The sequence below is a fragment of the Pseudonaja textilis genome, chromosome 4 (assembly GCF_049901715.1).
Source record: "Pseudonaja textilis isolate UNSWEBS1 chromosome 4, rPseTex1.2, whole genome shotgun sequence".
NCBI classification, from domain to species: domain Eukaryota; kingdom Metazoa; phylum Chordata; class Lepidosauria; order Squamata; family Elapidae; genus Pseudonaja; species Pseudonaja textilis.
The window spans coordinates 72,091,478-72,111,165 of record NC_141993.1 but is presented as its reverse complement, the minus strand read 5'-3'; the positions used below and the strand labels follow the sequence as shown (position 1 = coordinate 72,111,165).

General features: G+C 36.6%; 1 protein-coding gene across 6 annotated transcripts in view; it reads left to right on the top strand.

Moving 5' to 3' along the window:
- Positions 1–16,127, top strand: part of IFT80 (intraflagellar transport 80) — a 53,947-nt gene extending 37,820 nt beyond the window's left edge. For all 6 annotated transcript variants that reach the window (XM_087933361.1, XM_087933357.1, XM_087933358.1 and 3 more), the window contains 8 exons: positions 1,328–1,392; positions 2,407–2,542; positions 3,447–3,594; positions 4,445–4,616; positions 7,810–7,899; positions 8,078–8,250; positions 9,953–10,076; positions 15,545–16,127. In XM_087933361.1, the coding sequence (XP_087789487.1) occupies positions 1,328–1,392; positions 2,407–2,542; positions 3,447–3,594; positions 4,445–4,616; positions 7,810–7,899; positions 8,078–8,250; positions 9,953–10,076; positions 15,545–15,658 (1,022 nt within the window). In that variant the 3' untranslated portion in view covers positions 15,659–16,127. The remainder of the gene's footprint in view (positions 1–1,327; positions 1,393–2,406; positions 2,543–3,446; positions 3,595–4,444; positions 4,617–7,809; positions 7,900–8,077; positions 8,251–9,952; positions 10,077–15,544) is intronic.
- Positions 16,128–19,688: the final 3,561 nt, after the last annotated feature.

The following is a 19,688-nucleotide window of genomic DNA, read 5'->3' as shown; positions in this document are numbered from 1 at the left end:
ATTGCAGGCGTTTAATATCAGTAATTGATTGTTCTTGTTGGAAGAAGGCCCTTGGATTAGTTTTCTAGGGATGCTACTGATACCAATATCAGCTACCATGATAAAAACAAAACAAAAAAATGTCCCTTAAAATTCCTGCAATTCTTTTAAAAAGTCATTTTTTTCAATTGTACCCAGTCTAATGGGGCTCTGGGATTGTAAAAGGAATATTATGTATTGCATGAAGACTGCCCACCCTATCATAGAATGATTGTAATAAACACCACTTAAATTATATAAAATTGTAGGCTTGTGTATATATAAAAATTCATATTCAAATCCCTTCTTTACCGTGAGTCTTTATTTTACTTTATTTTTCATGATTTCCACTACTCCTTCTGAGTAAAGCTAGTTATCTAGTCATTCAAGTTACAGATTAGTCATACAAGGTTATAACTAAAATGCAATCCAAATTCTAAAGGAATTTAAGTTCTCACTAGTTGCTAAGCTTCATGAGACATGGAGATTACAATATCAGGGTCAAGTGAAGATGAGATTTCCAATAGTCCATGCCTTTGAATTTTCTATAAATTATACATGATTGTATATCTCTACTGCAATTTTTCCTAAATAAGGGTTTATTTAATGACTGAGACATTCACTTAACAACTACTGTGTTCATTTTATGATCACTGGTTCGCTTAATGTCTGCTGTAAAATACTGGGTGCAATATGATGATCCACATGAAGCCATCATGACCTATGTCCTTAATTTCAAGTTCAGTTAGTCATCAGCTAAGGTCTACCCATATTTGTACCATAGCTTCCAGCTCTTTGACCATCCGCTTGAAGGAGATGGTGGTTTTATAGTTAGAATCTATGAGGCCAGACTCAGGGACTGTGAGACCCGATACTCAACTGTTACTTGGACCTGAGCCTTCCTGTGTGCCTCAGCATTATTTTGTTCCTCATCAGAGGATTTACATCTCAGCTAGGAAAATGGTAGAGTTATGAAGATACTAAATTGAATCAAAGTTATACAACATTTTATCCCTTGAAAAGAAGAATAGAAGAATAGAAATTACTGTTTGCTAGATTGAGATAAAGAAAGATAAATTGCTAGATTACTAGCAAGAATGTTTCAAAAGAATATGACTTAACTCTTGTACCAACTACACAGTAAAAGTTATCAGTGTTCTTTTTTGAACTGTTAAATGCATTTATTAAATCAATCTGGAAGGGTCTCCATTTGATACTTTTCTGTACTATATAAATCATTATAGGTATCTCTGAAAATATGATATCTATATATTTATAATAATCAGTTTTTTCATCTATTTTTTTAAAGTTATTGATCTGTTTGAACCTTTATCTGGCAAACCATTAGGAGATGGAAAACCTCTTAGTCATAAGGTAAATAATGTTTATTATTTCTGTATTTATATTGGAAAAAAGTATACTTACTTTATATTAAGCTGTTACTGGCATTGAGTAAAATTTTACCCAGATTCTATTTTCTATTATCATAGCATATTTCAGTTTGAAATCAGATAAGTCTGAGCAGATTCCTGTGTGTTATATGATTATTAAGAAGTCACTTGTGTTCATTGATGCTTACTCTGAGACTGAGTTGCAGGAAGACGTTTTTAAAAATTATTAGTAAGAATCAGAAGCAAGGTGATTGATCAGAAGCAAAGCTGATATTGCTCAAGCCAATAAAACATTAAGAATTTGGCATCTTTTTTCACAGTTCTTGTTCTTATAAAATAACATTAAAATGCTAAGTTGTATTTGAATGAAACTTTGTTACTGTAATCACATGACACAAATGTTCAACTGGAACATGTCATGTCATTTTAATCTTTTCATAGTAATAAAAGAATTTTCTTTTTGAAATGAGGAAAACCCATTTAATCATGCATGAAGTTCTCTGAATCCATGTGAAATATTTAAATAGTAGCTCTGACTTAAGGAGGACGACATACAGTAGCTTTAAATTTGTGGATTAATAATTCTTTATTTTCTAAAAAATTTCTTTCCATTCCCATTTGATGTGGCTCTGAGCTACATTTAGTTCCATTGGAAGAAAGATTGAGAAATAAAATATAGATGTGTTAGGTGGAAAATCTGTACTTCCCACTTTAGATCATCTTCTAACAATGGCATTTACATTACTTCTACCATTGTATTATAAGAACACATATTTTCTAAATTATCTGTTTTATTAATTACATTAATTTATATGGCTGCCCAACTCTCACACAATTATTCTTACTTTGTTATAGCAGTAAGCATAAGTAAATTTTTAATTGATAATATTGTACTATATACTAGCAATATTAACAGATTTGAGAATACAAATCTTTAATACTGCAAAAAAATCTTGCCTTGATACAAATATGGGTTTTGATTCAAATATTGTTACAGACAGAAATTGTGGAAATTGCCTTAGATCAGAAGGGTCTTACAAATGAAAGGAAAATTGCTTTTATTGACAAAAATAGAGATCTTTATATAACTTCCGTGAAGAGATTTGGAAAAGAACAGAAAATTATCAAAATAGGTAAGAACTGGCTTATCCCAACCCCCATGCAATTTAACAGTGTTCTAAAATTTGTTTTATTGATTATATGTAATTTGTAGAATATAATTTGTTCTTAGAAAGAATGACATTGAGAGTGTAATGCAAAAACACCTAAATGTGTTTTGTTTCTTGTTTAGAATTTATTTGCAGTAAGTTAATCTCTGGATCCCCTCAAGATCAAACCTGTAGTGTCAGTGAAGTCAGTGATGCATCATCTATGTGGCAATCATTGATCGGAATTGAATTATTTACCTATTTAACAATACTCAAAATCTTAGCAGTAGCAAGTTTTCAGATGTTAGCAGTGTATGACTGTATAATGTGAATCTGGCTTACCTAGCTCAGAGAAAAAATGCATTATGAAAATAAATAATACAATAAAAATCCCAACTTGAAAAAAAATGAGCCCAGTTTAACATAATTTATGCAACATCTACATAGTTGAAATATTTATCATTTTGTGAAGATACAGTGTAAAGATATTTAAAGAAGGAATATAAGCAAATTTTGCAGGTTTACCCAACTACTGCTTCTTCTAAAAGTCTAAAAGTCATACAGTAAGTCAAAAAATAGGTAAAAAGAAGCAACTGAAACAGCAAGCACATTTAAAGGGAAAAAAAGAGCACATGCATATATAATCAATGAAAAGTTTCAGTAGCCTCTACATGGAATCAACTTCAGCTTGCTTATATTGTTTTAATCTTTCAAGACAAGTAATTATGTAAACATTTTATACTGAAAACAGAAATATATTATTCAGAATAATATACCAGGAGAGAAAAGTTGACGATATTATTTGCAGTCTTGAGCAGTAGGCTTGAATAGATTATTCATCCAGTTTAGTTGACAGATATTTAGTTTATTTGGTTTCTTTTTTGTTAAGGAACAATGGTGCATACTCTGGCATGGAATGACACATGCAACATACTATGTGGTCTGCAGGATACACGTTTCACAGTCTGGTACTATCCCAATGTAGTGTATGTAGACAAGGATCTCTTGCCAAAAACACTCTATGAAAAGGATGCAAGGTATTTCTTATTTGATTTATACTCCATCGATAGCTTTCTATAATAAAATGTTTTTTAATCTGATCTTGGAGACTGAGACTCTATGACATAGGCAAACAACAATTTCCAACCTGATATTTCAAATTATTTGAGGAGCCAGAAGACCTTAACAGTTCTTCAGGTTTTGGTCAAAAAAATTAAACCTGACAGTTCTCTATTTTGGACGGGGGGAGGGGTGGGGGGTGGGGGCTAGAAATACGTGCATTTTGCCTTGCAGAAGTTTAGACATTTCCAGCCTCATTTTGGCACTTTGACACCAAAAATCAGGCCATTGAATGCCAGCAAATTTTAGCTGTGTTTAACTTTGTTTCTGAGGTTTAGATAAAGTATGCAATTGAAATGCATTTTGCTTTGCAGAATTTCAACACTTTTTTTTAGCTTTTTTACATATATACCCAAAATCATATAACCAAAATTGGCCATTTTGTTTGAAGGCTGTAAATGGAGTTTAGGGGCAGGGACATGCATATAAACCATTGGTTATACATAATAGAGAAATACCTAACTTATCAGTTGCCAAGTTTATTAAATATGGCACTTCAGAATATAAACTTCCAAAATCTTTTGGACTGAACAATTAAAAAAACAATATATAAAAATTGGGCTGTAAATTATTCCTTAGTCTGTAAATTATAGATTAGCAGAACTGGAGTGAAGTGTCCAATCTTATTTTTACCATGATCAGTGCATACTCAGAAATAAATCATAATTGTTATTTTAAATGGACTGTCTGTCTATTTCATCAGTATTCTATCCAACCTACATTCATTCTAAAATAATGTTTCTGAACTGTGTTCTTTTTTTCCAATAGTGAATTTAGTAAAAGTCCCCAGATCTTAAGTTTTGTTGGCAATCAGGTAACAATTAGAAGAGCTGATGGTTCACTTATTCACATCAGTATTTCACCATATCCAGCTATTCTTCATGAATATGTGAACAATTTGAAATGGGAAGATGCCATCAGATTGTGTCGCTTTGTCAAGGTAAATATAATGTTAACTTTTAGAAAAGGTTAATGGGGGGAGAGACATGTGACTTCTTTCATTTTAAAATACAGATTATAGTAATGCAATAATCCCTTCAGACCTCCATCATAAAATGCTTTCCAAGGTAATTTTATTTGCCTGACTTGTGATGCACTGAAAGGGACCTACTGTTTAGAAAAACTATGCATACTGTATCTTCTACAGGTAGTCCTCAAGTTACAGAAGTTCATTTAGTGACCATTCAAAGTTACAACTATCCTGAAAAAAGTGACTTATGGCCGTTTTTCACACTTATGACCTTTGCAGCATCCCAGTGGTCACATGATCAAAATTCAGACACTTGGCAACTGGTTTATATTTATGATAATTGCAGTGTCCCAGGATCATGTGATCAAGTTTTGCAGTCTTCTGACAAGCAAAGCCAATGGGGGAGCCAGATTCATTTTACAACTGTGTTATTAACTTAACAACTGCAATTATTCACTTAACAACTGTGGCAAGAAAGATCGTAAAATGGGGCAGAATTCACTTAACAAATGTCTCAGCAACATAAATTTGGGGCTCAATTGTGGTCCAAAGTTGAGGACTACCTGTACTTTCCTCTGCCTCAAACTGTTAACAGTACTCAACTTCAAATATATTTCAAAATATGTTTCTCTGTTCTTTGCTAATAAACTGGAGACATTTTCTTACACTTTAATATTTGGCTGCCTTTCTGATTATACTTGCCACCAGAGAGTTATGTATGCATTTCTGAGCAGCTTAACTGTAGGTTTGGCTATTATCGTAACACTATTTGCATTCTGATTTCTGTACATAAGAACAGTCATTTAAGGATAGAAGAAAAAGGAACATACAATAGTCGCTTGCTTATCATAACTTCCTTCTTTCTTCCTTCAAGAATAGCCTTTTTATTACAGTGCACTAGTGCATTGCATCTCCTAGCAACACGTACAGTAGTTTTGTAGCAGGTGCAAAATGAATACAAAAAAGAAAGCAAACTGAGCAGTTTGCTGGATCCTCTGTGGTTACCGATATGGCAAGAATATTTATTTGGTTCTTTTTTTAGAAAAATATTTTCTTTATTACCTTTCTAGTTTCCTAGATATTTATCATATATGATGTTTCTGTAAATCTCTTATTTTAAAGCAAAAACACAAGAACACGCAGGGATAGTTTTCTCTTGATATTACATTCCATCAGGTTTCTTTACAAGAAAGCATCCCCTTTGAAATGATTAAAGTAGCTAACTCATTTGCGTATACCATAAAGACAATTGGGAGCAGTTTCCTTCTCTCTTTCATGCCTTTTTCATTCTTCTTCCCCCATCCTCTTAGAAAGCTGCAAGGAACAAATTGGGCCAAAAGGTGTATTACTTTAAGTAATCTGACAATATTATATATTTATATTTCCTGTGTTTACTGAATGATAATGAACTATAGACAGGGATGGGATTCAATTTCTTAACAACCAGTTCTGTGGGCATGGCCTAATTTGTGGGTGTGTCTTGGTGGTCATGTGATTGGGTGGACATGGCTTGCTGACTGGACATGGCTTGGTGGTCACATGATTGGCTGGATGTGGCTTGTTTGTAAATATTTATGTAAATATTGAATTTTTTATTTAAAAAAAGAGCAACTTCTACCCAAAATCAGGCAAAGCAGGCAGGCAGATTGAGTTGCTCACAGAATCACAGATTCACTTACAGATCTACCTGTCTGCAATCAGCTGCCTGAGTCTGTCACATAAAATTTGCTTGCAAGCAAACTCATATAATTTGCCAGCAAGGAAACTCATAAAATTAACTCACAACACACTATGTATGTAAATATTGATTTTTTTTTAATTAAAAAAGAGCAACTTTTACACAAAATCAGGCAAAGCAAGCAGGCAGATTGAGTTGCTCACTGAATAACAGATTCACTTACAGATCTACCTTTCTGCAGTCTGCTACCTGAGTCTGCACTGAAAAACAGAAGCTTAAGGAAGGTTCAGCTCTGCTCTCAGGCTACTTCTCCCTTCCACCCCTTGAATACCACCCCTGACTGTGCCTCAGGGAAGTCTCCTGGGCGAAGGTAAAGCAGTACAGTGATTTAGATTAGCTAGAAAGCAAGAAATCCAACGATTTCCTGCTTTCTAGCTAATCTAAATCACCTGGCACAGCTGATATCTGAACAGCTGATGGTCGGTGGGGGGGGGAACAGAAAAATAGCAACTTACCAAAAATTAGGCGAAGGCACAATGCAGGTAAGTTGGATGGCACACATGGCAGATAAGGAGTGAATGGGAGGGCAGACGGAGCCAGCCAGTGGCGCGATTTGTGGTTCTCCAAACTGCGCAGAATCGTAACAACTGCTTCTGTAAAACCAGTCCGACCAGGTAGAATCCCACTGTAGATATCTGCCACAAGTACCCAGTTGCTCTGGAAAAATGCTAGTTAAGTAAATAGAAATATTCTGTATCTCAGTTAATTTTGATTCACTTACATTTATTAAATTGTGTATTTGTTATAATGAGAGCAAATAAATACCAATGATGAATATCCTTGTTAGTTTCCAACAGCCTGATAATCAGGGATTATTTTCAGAATTAACACCACACAACCAGTGAAGCAAATCATTTCCTACTCAAGAAATTACCAACTCAGAAAAACAAACAAGCATTAAAAACCAGCTTTATCAAGAAACTACCACAGAGAAAACAACATTCCCACAAACACTGGTAGAGCAAATTACAATATATAAACAGCGAGCAAAACTCATTCCTTTCTAACACTGAAGATGTTACTTAATGAAATTAGGTAATGAAATATCTGCAAACAAATAACCAATCTCAGAGAGCACCAAGGATTCCACAGTTCAAACCTGAGCTACATATATTCTCTTTTATAATGCTATCTAAATGTTTGTCTTTATGTTATGAGAAGCGACTCTATAGTTATAGAGTCTATAACTCTGTAGTTATAGTATAGTTAGACTATTTTATGTGTTTTATGTACATGATTTATATATTCTAGTTTTTTTCTTTATTAAATGTGTACATCTGGGAACACACTGCACTATAAATGTATAAGAACATTGGTAGCCCATTGATTCTTAGGAAGTGGTTAAATTACATTAATATCAAGTTGGCATAAGATTAATGTTTATATTCTATAAGAAGAACAGTTATTTTAATATTTTCTTTTCAGGATCAAACATTATGGGCTTGTTTAGCTGCTATGGCAATAGCCAATAAAGATATGAACACAGCAGAAATAGCCTATGCATCAGTTGGCGAGGTAAGTAGAACGGTTCACTACTTAATAACTTTCAACAATTGATTGATAATATTTCATGCTAACCTGTTGCAATTTAAAGGACTCTTGGCATTTGCTGCATTATTTAACTTATTGCAAAACTAGAGTTTAACCAAGTTTACTGTGCCTATCACATTTTTTTTTTTTAAAAAAACAACAGATTGATAAAGTTCAGTATATCAGTTCCATCAAAGATCTTCCATCAAAGGAATCAAGAATGGCTCATATTCTGCTTTTTAGTGGAAATGTCCAGGATGCTGAAACTTTGCTTCTGCAAGCTGGGCTTATTTACCAGGCAATTCAAGTTAATATTAATCTATACAACTGGGAAAGGTAATACAGTTCTTATATAATGTATTACATTATATATTTTTGTCTTGGTTCAGATTTGGTTTTAACAATTTAAATCAGTGTTTATCAACCAAGGAGTTTGAAGATATGTGGACTTTAACTCCCAGAATTCCCCAGCCAGCTCTGCGATGGGGAATTCTGGAAGTTGAAGCCCACACATCTTCAAGCAGCCAAAGTTGAGAAACCCTGGTTTGAATGATAACTTACATGATTTTATCTCATTCCAAGTCCTATTTTTTTCTTTCAGAATTGAATATGTTGATGTAACATACATCAACATTTGTAATATACCATGTTGATAAAGAAGCACAGACCCCAGCCCTAATTTGTTACACAGATTTTTTTTTTAAAAAAAGCTTTTGTACCTGATTATAACATCAGTACATTAGCTCCATGTATTCCTGATTATGCATGTTACTCACATGGCTAAAACCCAGATAAGGAAGGCACCTAAAATGTATTTTTTGAGGGGGTAGTAGTTCTTTGGCTCACTGCTTCACTCCTTCAGGTTTATTCCCTTAGAAAGAAATTATCCTGAGTTTAGAAAGATTTTGATTTTCAGGATTGTCCTAACATAAACCTCCATGCTAAAAATGCCACCTGTGAAATCTCTCCAATATCATAAAGGTAGCCTTATTCTTCTCTAAAACTTCTGATTTTGTGCCAATCTATAAATATGGAGCAATACTATATCTATAAATATGGAGCAATACTCTATAATGAACGTGACATAAGTTAACAATGGAAAGTAACATGCTATTTATTAACTGATAAAATGCATACCAACCCCCAACATACTTAGATTTTCTTAGCAGTGTCTCATTTTGACACTGCCTAAGCTTATACATGTTCAGTTTCAACAAGACTGATACGTTATGAGCAGAGGTGGTATTCAGCAGGTTCTGACCAGTTCTGGAGAACCGGTAGCGGAAATTTTGAGTAGTTTGGAGAACCGGCAAATACCACCTCTGACTGGAGATTTTACAGTATCCTTTCCCTGCCACGCCCACCAAGCCACGCCCACAGGTAGTAAAAAATTTTGAATCCCACCACTGGTTATGAGGTTTTCGTTTCTGGTCCTTCAAAGAAAACAAATGTTACTGATAGCTGTACTAATATCAGGTCTTCTTGATGCAAAGCAGTAATTGTTTTATTGGTTACTGTTTTAGAAGGCTGAGAGCCAAATTTGAAGGTTTCCAGTCTAAAGTTTCATGGATAGGAAATTTTTGTGATGATTGTAATGTTCTGATTTGCATATTCTTATTGTGCATAATCATAAGAGTAGGAACTGGGAATACTTTTTAATTGAACTATTGTCCATTTTAGTAAGATACCATGAAAGTGGGACAGAAAAGCAAAAAGGTTCACCAGAATTGTTCACTGGTATGAAGATTGTTACTTTTCTTTAGACCATCCAACAATTACAAAGACCACTATTTGCCAGAAAAATATAGATTAATATAATTAGAAAACACATATGAACTTATTTAATGGGGAAACTAGTTTTCATTTAAAGCAATTGTTGTTAGCCTTAATGCTTGGTTTCTTCTTGTTTTATGATAAAAAATAGTTTCCTTAGTGCAGTTGCTATACAGTGTGCATATTTATAAAACCAAGACATTTGTGATCATTTTAGTTTCTGAATTCGGCCTGATGAGCTTATTGCTGTTTTGCTTTCTTCTAGAGCACTAGAACTTGCTGTGAAACACAAGACGCACGTTGACACAGTGCTGGCTTACCGACAAAAGTACTTGGATGACTTCAGTAAAAAAGAAACGAATCAGCGATTTTTGCAATATGCAGAAAGGGCAAGTATTCTATGGAAGTTGAGTTATATTTTTTGAAACTCTGCCTTATAGCTATGAAACAATTTCAGACTGTAAGCCAATGTGTATTTAATGACACTGTGTGCTTGTACTTTAATTCACAGTATGAAACAAAATCAACAACTTGATTTTTTTTCAGGATTTCCACTCAGGCTCAGTTATTAGCATGGATGGAATAGGGCCAAAGTATGTTAGGGGATATCTCTTTACAGTTATGAAAATCATACTGTGGAAATACTGTAGATTTAGATAATATAGGTATAGAATTTTTATTTTATAGGAAAAGACAAATGTTAAGAGGAGGGGGTGTTTGCTGCTAAAGCTTTCAGGTTTATGATTTCACCAATACAGGCTAATCCAGTGAAAGATGCTGTCTTAGCTTATTCAGATGTGACATTCTGAGGAAACATTACAACAGTAGACATGCTGATTAGCTTATTAAAACTTCTCTAAGGGAAACTGAGTTTTATTTGAAAATCATATGCTGCTTTTGGCAAGCTGCACCATAATGTTCACACTCCTTTGCATAATAAGATAGAAACTTAGAATACTGTCATATGGGACTTAGCTGAGCCAGTAGTATCTGGCAAGTTTTGAATATATCATAATAAATCAGAGAAACAGCCCCCTGAATTAAGATAAAATAGTTGTGGAAAAGAAAAGCCTCATATGGCTTTGAAATCACAGCAGCTATCATGCCATATTTGATGGAATTAGAGCCATAATACACAGTTGGCAAGGAAGATAGCTGAAATCCAAATAATTTTATTTCAGAATCAAATTCTCATGTGATTGCAAGTTTATCACAGAGGGAAAAATATAACACGTTCTTGAACCCAAAGAACTTCATTCATGGTTTAGCTAGTTTTTGGGATTTGGTCATTTAGTAATTTTTTTAAAAAATTAACTAATTCATCAAACTGAGATCATTATAAAAGAAAATGGGCTACAATATTCTGTTTTTCCTTCTGTTCTACAAAGTATATGTATTTTGTAAAATCAGAATATACTGTATAACTTAGATAAAAGCATATAGATCAGTGCAGGAATTATTAACACAGTGGTTCCCAAACTTTTTCAGTCTACCACTCCTTTGATGCTACAAACTCATCCTTGGTGCCCCCCACCCAGTGGTGGGAGTCAAATTTCTGTGGGCATGGCCTAATTTGGGGGTGTGGCTTGCTGATCATGTGACTGGGTGGGCATGGCTTGGTCACGTGACTGGCTGGGGGAATGGCTTGCTGGCTGGGCTTGGCTTGGTGGTCACGTGACCGGGTAGGTGTGGTTTGGTGGTCACATGACTGAGTGGTTGTGGCCAGGTGACTGGCAAACGAAATACAAGTGGTCCTCACTTAATGGCTGATTGCTTAGCAAGTGTTCTAATTTATAACTAGCCTCCCCAGAGCTACTTGACCTATTTTTTGGAGTTTTGACAGCCATGCACGCGTGCACACACACACACACACACACACACACACACACCCTTCTAACTCTGCTAGAGCAGGTCATTGGAATAGAATTGGCAAAGCATCTGTGATTAGATTCTAGTAGTGAATTGTTGATTTGTTTTATTTGTATTTCTTTATTTTATGTTGCTGAATTGCATTGACATGTGTGTCCCTTCTTGTGCACAGAAACTTTTGTGATTCTTTGCAGCAAATTGGCTAGTAAAGGATGCTAATGGACGGATGGTAAACAGTTGAAAGGAGATCAAACAAAGATGGAAGGAGTACGCGAAAATACTATACTGTACAGTACAAATGTCACCATCTTTAGAAGATATTTCTTATATACCCCTTTCTTTCTGTGATCAATAATAATTTATGAACTTTGAATGCTGCTGCCCAACTCTCAATGCCACTCTACCATGCATCTTGAAATCTAGCCCGGTGTAAACTGGAGATGCTGAAGGTGTGGCTAACAACTTAAAATTTGGTGTAATTTTACAATGCAAACCTAAACTATCAGGATGGTTAATAGGTTACCTAACCCAGATAATTAGGTTAACTCAGCTAACCATGATTTAGCGTGAAAGCCAGAGGTTTTCCTTTGCTTTTCAAAACCTGGCTGCCTTTTTGTTGGAAATCTTGGTATAACTAGGGTGCGTGCATGTCTTGCTTTCCTCGCACCCCACCATTGGCCCCCGAGAGAACCCCCTTCTCCCACCTGCGGAGGAGGCTTTATCTCCAGCCGCTGCCAGAGGGCTCTGGGTGGTGCTGGGAAGAAGTCCGGCTTTCCATCTCTCTCATTCCGTGGCCCTGGGCGTCACTTGTTGAGCTTTCTGGATGACTCGGAGGCAGTGGCGGACCGGGCCAGGAGAACCGCCCTGCCGCTGGTCCATCTCACCAGCCGGTGGGAGACCTTGCAGCTGGCTTGACCCAGCCCAGGTGGGGACCTGTTGCGGCTCGGTGCAGGCAGCACTTCTGGGATGGGAAGAGTGAATCCCTCCTGCAGTGCTGCGCTGATCCCCTGTGCCTGCAAAAAACCTCCAGCCATCACGTTTTTTTCAGTGTAGCTAGACCGCTGTGGCCATCAGCGATCGTTGCCCATGCACACGAAGTCACATATGCGCAATAAGGACTGACTGGCCAGGGAACGGAGGAGCAGGCGGAGAGGAGCAGGCTAGGCAGGGGCTCGTTTTACTGGTTCTCCAACTACTGGGAACAGTAATGAACTGGTAGAATCCCACCCGTGAATTGCACCCTGTGAGGGGCCCACCTCCAGCACCCCTCTGGCATCTCTTGCCTCAGCCCCCCTTGCCTCTTAGTGCCCCCCTAAGGCATCCCACCGGCCCGCAGGGGGCGGTACCGCCCACTTTTGGAACCACTGATCTAACACATCTCTGGAAGGGTGCTGTCCAATCCTTGTTTGAAAACCTTCCACATGGGGAACTAAAGAACCCCCAGCATTATTATAAGCAATCTGTTCCTCTACTTAACTGTTCTTACCATCTGGAAATTCTTCATAGTATTCAAACTGAATCTCCTTTATTTTCTTTTAATTGCAACCTACTGATCATTTTTCTGTTCTCAGTTTCAAGAGAAAACAGGACGCCTCACCATTTATGCATGTGATTGCTTTTTAGATATTTGTAAGATTGCTTTTGTTTGTTTGTTTACTTATTTACTTACTGACATTCAATTTCTGTAGCTGCCAAATTTCAACCAAGTGACTCTCAGCAGCTTACATTCTAAAATGATGAAACAATTAAAAACAGTAAAAACATCCACAAAATAAATAAATACAAAGGGCAGTGTGATTATTTTAGTCTTCTCTTTTGAAAAGGATTGCATTCAGCTCCTTGATTTCTAGACCCCTTATCACCTTAGTAGCTCTCTTCTGAATCCACTTTATGTCCTTTTAAAACTGTGATTCCTTGAAGAAGATAATATTCTCTAGTCCATTCTCACCAGCTGAGTTTATCTGCAATTGACATTTGGATTGTTAAAATCAGCACCTTACTGTTGAAGCAATTTCTTGCTGAACTAATTAATATATTTTGCAGTTTTATTTGTAAACAAAATGTACATTGTTACAGGATATATAGTAGATGAGAAAAAAAGCTTATTACAATGCATAAATACTACAGTACTGTACTTGAGGGGAAAAATACATCACTAATGGCTATTTTATTTCACTCATGTCTTATAACTATGTATGCAGTGTTTCATAAATTGGAGTTCTTTAAAGAAGTTGCTCAAATATTATTCATAAGTAGTTATATAATAACTTATAACAAATACATTTCAATTACATTTACCACAAAAGTCTGAAGACATTTGCTGGATTCTGAATTTTTCCCATCTTAGTGAGCCATAGAGAAGAAGTGACATTGTCACTGTCCCCCACAGTGACTATCAAGACTGTTCTAATAGTTTAGGAAAAAAAAGATTTCAGATAAGAATAAACTTGTAGTAGATTACAAATATAGTGATCTGCAATTATAGATATTTAAAGATTTTACATCTTGAAAAATATGTATCAGGATGAACTATTGTTAGTTACAGGATACACACACAAAATGATTTCAGTTATTGGGTAGCAAAGGGCATCTTTTTTTTAAATAGGACTTAATTTACAGCTCAAACTCATATAAAGCTTAAACAAACATAACTACAATGTAATGTGTAACTTATAGTCCTTGTGTTTATTTGGCATATATCTGTGTGTGTGTGTGTGTGTGTGTGTGTGTGTGTAGAATATATATGTATGTATGTATGTATGTATGTATGTATGTATGTATGTAAATTTAACAATAGAATATTAATTATATAGATTAGTACACAAACTGCCTTTTATTGTTTTTTTACTAGCCATTTTAGCAACTCCCTTTCCAGCATTCTTTTCTGTGCTGTAAGGTTCAAAGTGCTGTGTGGGGAAAAAAAATCAAAATCTCATGTTATGTGTAGGTAGTCCTTAGCCTATCTCCATTTGTTCAGCAATCATTCAAAGTTATGGTGACATTGAAAAATGTATTTATAACTGGTCCCTGATTTTCTGGCCATCACACCATCCCCAAAATCACATGATTGTAATCCCGATGTCTGGCTCACAATTTTGATTTTGCAGGGAACCACAATCACATAATTGTTTTTTCCTACCTTCCCATCTTCACACAAATAAAGGGGAAATTGGCAAGGAAAGTTGCAAGTTACTCTGATAACCTACAGTTGCTTTCAACTATAGCTGCCCCACCACTGGTACACAGCCTCCACCGGTCCTCTAAGGCCTCCCTCAACATGCACAATCTGTGCTGGGATGCCAGAGCTCTCTTCTAGTTTCTCTCAATTCACAAGCTCCTGCCCTGGTCATACTGTTCCTAGATTTGTACATGGCATGCACTGGGTCTCCCAAACCCACCCCAGCTTCCCTTGAGTCATGTGCCGCTGATGCCAAGTCTGTCAGGTAACACCTGGCTTTCAGTTCACATGTGGCTTATACCAGACCTCCCCGCCCCCCATTCCCAGATCTCTTCCTGGCTTCTCCCATACCTTATAGCATCATCTACTTCTTATCTGAGACTCCTGCAGCTTCCCGCTTAATGATCCACATATCTTGAGGTTACAACAGCTACCAAGACTGCCGGGATTGCTGTCACTAAGTTGTAGGATCATGTGAGGTTGCATTTTACGATTGCATCATTTAGTGATGGCAATTCTAGTGATTGCAATTCCAGTCCCAATTGTTATCATAACCTGAGGATTGGTTGTATTTATTGTACCTAATTTAGTCTTTTCTATCATAATACTAGTATTTTCTCCCTAACTTAAAATTAAGAAGAATTTTGAACCAAAGGTAAAATGCAGAATCAGAGCAAGCCTAAACAATCTTCTTGGGCTAAGGAAACCCCAGATACATGTATGCACAACAAAAGCACACTCATAAATTTTCCCCTGCCCAGATAAAAAATATATTTTTCTTTTTTTCCCCCCTCCCTCTTGATTTTGCAGCTTGATGTTAACTGGGATAAAATCAAAGCTAAAATTGAGTTGGAAATTGCAAAAGAACGAGAACGAGCTACTGCTACTCCAACAGTCAGAGGAAGCATGATCATTCAGCGCTAAGAGTTGTATTGGTTTTATGAAATCTGAACTTTGTATATGTAATTCAGCATACTAAGTTACTGATAATATTTATATATAATGCTTAGTTTTTTAGTTAGTTTAAAAAATGAATTTGTATGTATGTAACCTGCTGGAATGATAAATGTTTTTGTTATAATTTTTATATTATAACAAATAGATTTCTAATACTATATGTAATGTTACCATTAAATCTATCACATAATCAAATGATCAGCTATTCTGATTACCAACAGGCTATTCTTGTTCAGCATGAATTCTGAGAATACATTTGCTTATTCCATGTAGGAATTTTACAATTAGGTTTTTTTTTAATGAAATATATGGTAAAAACATTTTCAGAAAATAATCACAAGTTAGTATATCCAATCATCTTTTGTCCAGATCTCCATGTTTATTTGTTTATTTATATAATACAATTGTACAGTATTTAAATAAGCTATCATTTGGAATGAAATCATTTTGGGATGGGTAAATCATGTTAAATCTGTAAGATAATTTAACATTTTATGAGGTTTAATTTCTTGTAAATGTGTTTATTTATTTATAATATCTCTATAGCTGCTTATCTTATTATCAATTCTAGGAGGCTCCCAGTCAAAAGTTAAGACACCATTAAAGCCATATTTGGTCTAGTGGTTAAGGCTAGAAAAGGCTAGAAATCAGGAGACTGAATTCAAACCCCGCCTTAGCTAAGAAACTCTGCTGGGTAACTTTGGGCCTGTCACTCTCTCAACCCAACCTGCCATACAGGGTTACTGTTTTAGGCAAAATAGGAGGAAGAAGTTGGGTATGTTCATTGCCTCATTTGTAAAAATAATAAAGACAGGATACAAATAAATAAAATGAAAAATAAAAACAATATTAAAATTATAAAAACTACATTTAAAATGAAAACCTGGAACCAAGTCAAACTTCTGATGTACAATCACCTCATCTTATCCAACCACTTGGGAGCTAAAGCTAGTCTCCAAAGCTTTACAGAAAGCTAAGAGGGTAGAGGCCTGCTGAATTTCAGAGGCCAGACTGTTTCATTGGGCAGGGGCTGTCATGGAAAAGCCTAGCTCCCATAAGGTAGTAATATTTAAGCGAAGGGATTGAAGCATGACCACCCTGTCTCACCTGGTAAGACAGGTAGATGTCTTTAGGGAAAGACAGTCCTGCAGATAACCTTGCCCTGTGCCATAAAGAGTTTTAAAGGAGATGATCGGCACCTTGAATTGTATCCAGAAAGAAACAAAATAATGTTGTTAGGGACATCCATTATTGTGCATGCTACTGCATTCTAGACCAGTTAAAGCTTCTGGGTGGTTTGCAAGGGCAGCCCTACATCGACTATGTTAGAGTAATCCAACTGGGAGGTGACCAGGACATGAGTGACTATGAGCACAGCCTCTTGGTTCAATAAAGGCTGCAGTAGGCACACTAGATAGATTTTTGCAAAAGCCCTTTTAGCCACATCTGCTATCTGCTCCTCAAATTGCACACCAGATCAGGTCTGTAAAAGTGCCACCCCATCAACAGTCAAAGATATGTATAATTTGGACCTGGAAAAGCAAAATCCCATCTTGCTAGAGTTGAGTTGAAGCCAGTTCCTCCCAATCCAGGCCTTTATAACCTACAAACCAACCTACAATAGAGCCTTGGTGGCTCACTGGTTAGAGTGCAGTACTGCAGGCTACCACTGCTGACAGCCGTCTGCCTGAAATTTGGCAGATCGAATCTCACAAGGCTCAAGGTTGACTCAGACCACCATCCTTCCGAGGTGGGTTAAGTGAGGACCCAAATTGTTGGGGCAATAGGCTGACTTTGTAAACAGCTTAGAGAGGGCTGTAAAGCACTATAAACTGGTATATATAAGTGCTATTGCTATTACCACAGCATCATCTTTCCGGCTAGGGTTGGAGAGGTATAATTGAGTATCATCTGCATATTGATGATATTGGTCCCTATGCCAACGTATGGCCTCCCCTTTCAGGTAGATGCTAAAAAATAGTGATAAAATACTTGAGCTCTGGGATAGTCCATATTGTTGGGACTTCCCGTCCCCTTCCATCCCCTATCAGCACCAACTGGAACTGGTCATGGAGGAAGGAGTATAACCCATTGTAACATTGAAACTGGTCCAAAATGATACTATGGTTGATGATACTGAAAGCCACTGAGAGGTCCAGGGTTGTACCATCTCCATCCTGAGCCTTCCAAAGTCATTGACAAGTGTAATCAGTGTCATTTCACTATCCAGACTCAAATTCTTACTAAGAACTGATAAAAGTTCAATGTATTATAAGGCAGTGGTCACCAACCAGTGGGCCAGGAACCACTGATGGTCCGTGAGAAAATTTTGGTGGTCCACAGAGAAATGTAACCTCCAAAGCAATTAATCCAGGCTGTTTCCACACAAGGCTTGCATCACTTGCATTGCGAACAACATAAGGTAGTGAGGGGAGGGGGGAAAGGGCTGAGGGGGGTACTTGCCCCACTCACCCCACATGCCTTGCCTGGCCACCAGGCTGCTGCTTTCCGCTTCTGCTTTTGGCTGCACGCAAGGAAAGCACCAAAAGTCTGTCTTTCTCTCCCCCAAACTCCGCCAGAGACAAGTCTTTGGGACCCTGCAAGGTATCCTGTTCCAAGAGGCTGCTCCCGTAAGGACTCGTTTCTGGTGGAGTTTGGGGGAGAGAAAGAAAGACTTCTGCTATTTCTGCTGCTTTCCTTGCATGAAGCCAAAAGTTTCTCCCCCCACCCCCCGAGAACGGAGCTGGAGATGGCATCCTGCAATCCCAAATAAAGAATGATTGATTGGTAAGAAAAAGGGGTGGGGATTTTTCCTGCAGGCTTTTTTTGGGGATTTTCCCAGGGTCTCTGGTCTGCAGGATTTAAAAGTATGAGTTTGGTGGTCTCTGAGGTCCGAAAGGTTGGCGACCCCTGCTATAAGGTCATTCAATATTTTATTTCTTCAACCAAAACAATCAGGTTTTGAGAGCTCTGAGAACCAAATTTTGCATACATCAGAACCAAAGAACAAGAAACTGGTATTTTTTTCCATAATACCCAAGTAGGATGATTGAACATATAAAAATCCATGTATCATGTGAAAGGTATGTACAGTTATTTCATCCTTTGGACATGACCCGTTATTCATTTCAAAGGAACCCTGTGCATATTTGAAAGTACATCCGTAAGAACTCTATCCTTAGACGGAAACTCTGGAGGACCAAGACATGTCAAGACTATGGAATCTATTTAAGGCAGCCTAATTATTAACCGTAACTAAATAAATACATATTCAAATTCATGTGTACAAAAGTTCTAAAAAATCTTTTGACTCTTCTCCAGGTTTACACAGAATTTGCTATTCATTACATTTTCTGCTTTTTGGATGCAGTAAGAAATTGAGAATTGTTTTGGTGCAGTAGTAAAGACATCAGGCTTCAGATCAAAAAAGTGAGTTTTAGTCTTGCCTTAGGCACAAAACCAGCTGGGTGACCATGAGCCAGTCACCTTCTCTCAGTCCTAAGAAGGAGGCAATGGCAAACCATTTCTGAAAAAGCTTTGCAAGAAAACTTTAGGGGCTTGCCCGGGTAGCTTCCAAGAATCAGTTATGACTGAACCAGAAGGAGAGAAAAAACAAACTGCTCAACTATCCCATTTTCTTTTTCTTATCACAACTGGTATTCACAGGTTTAACAACTTCTTCAAAACTTTCTATCCGTTATATTTCTGGAAAAAGTAAAGTTGGCTAATTTATAACTGAAAAGGGGGGGAAATATTGGACTAAAATATGTAATAGAATGTAGTCCTTGCATTTATTTAAAATTCAAAAGCAGCAAAATTACACAAAAACATTAGGGAAAAACCAAGCTATTACGGATCCCAGTAGGATTTTTATGGGTACTAAAGCACAGTAGGCCTGGCTTCAAATGGGAATAATGCCAAAGTAAAATGTTTCAAACCATGAGGAAAATTTGAAAAGTAACAGGTTTCATGAATATTTGCTTTGGCCTATATTACA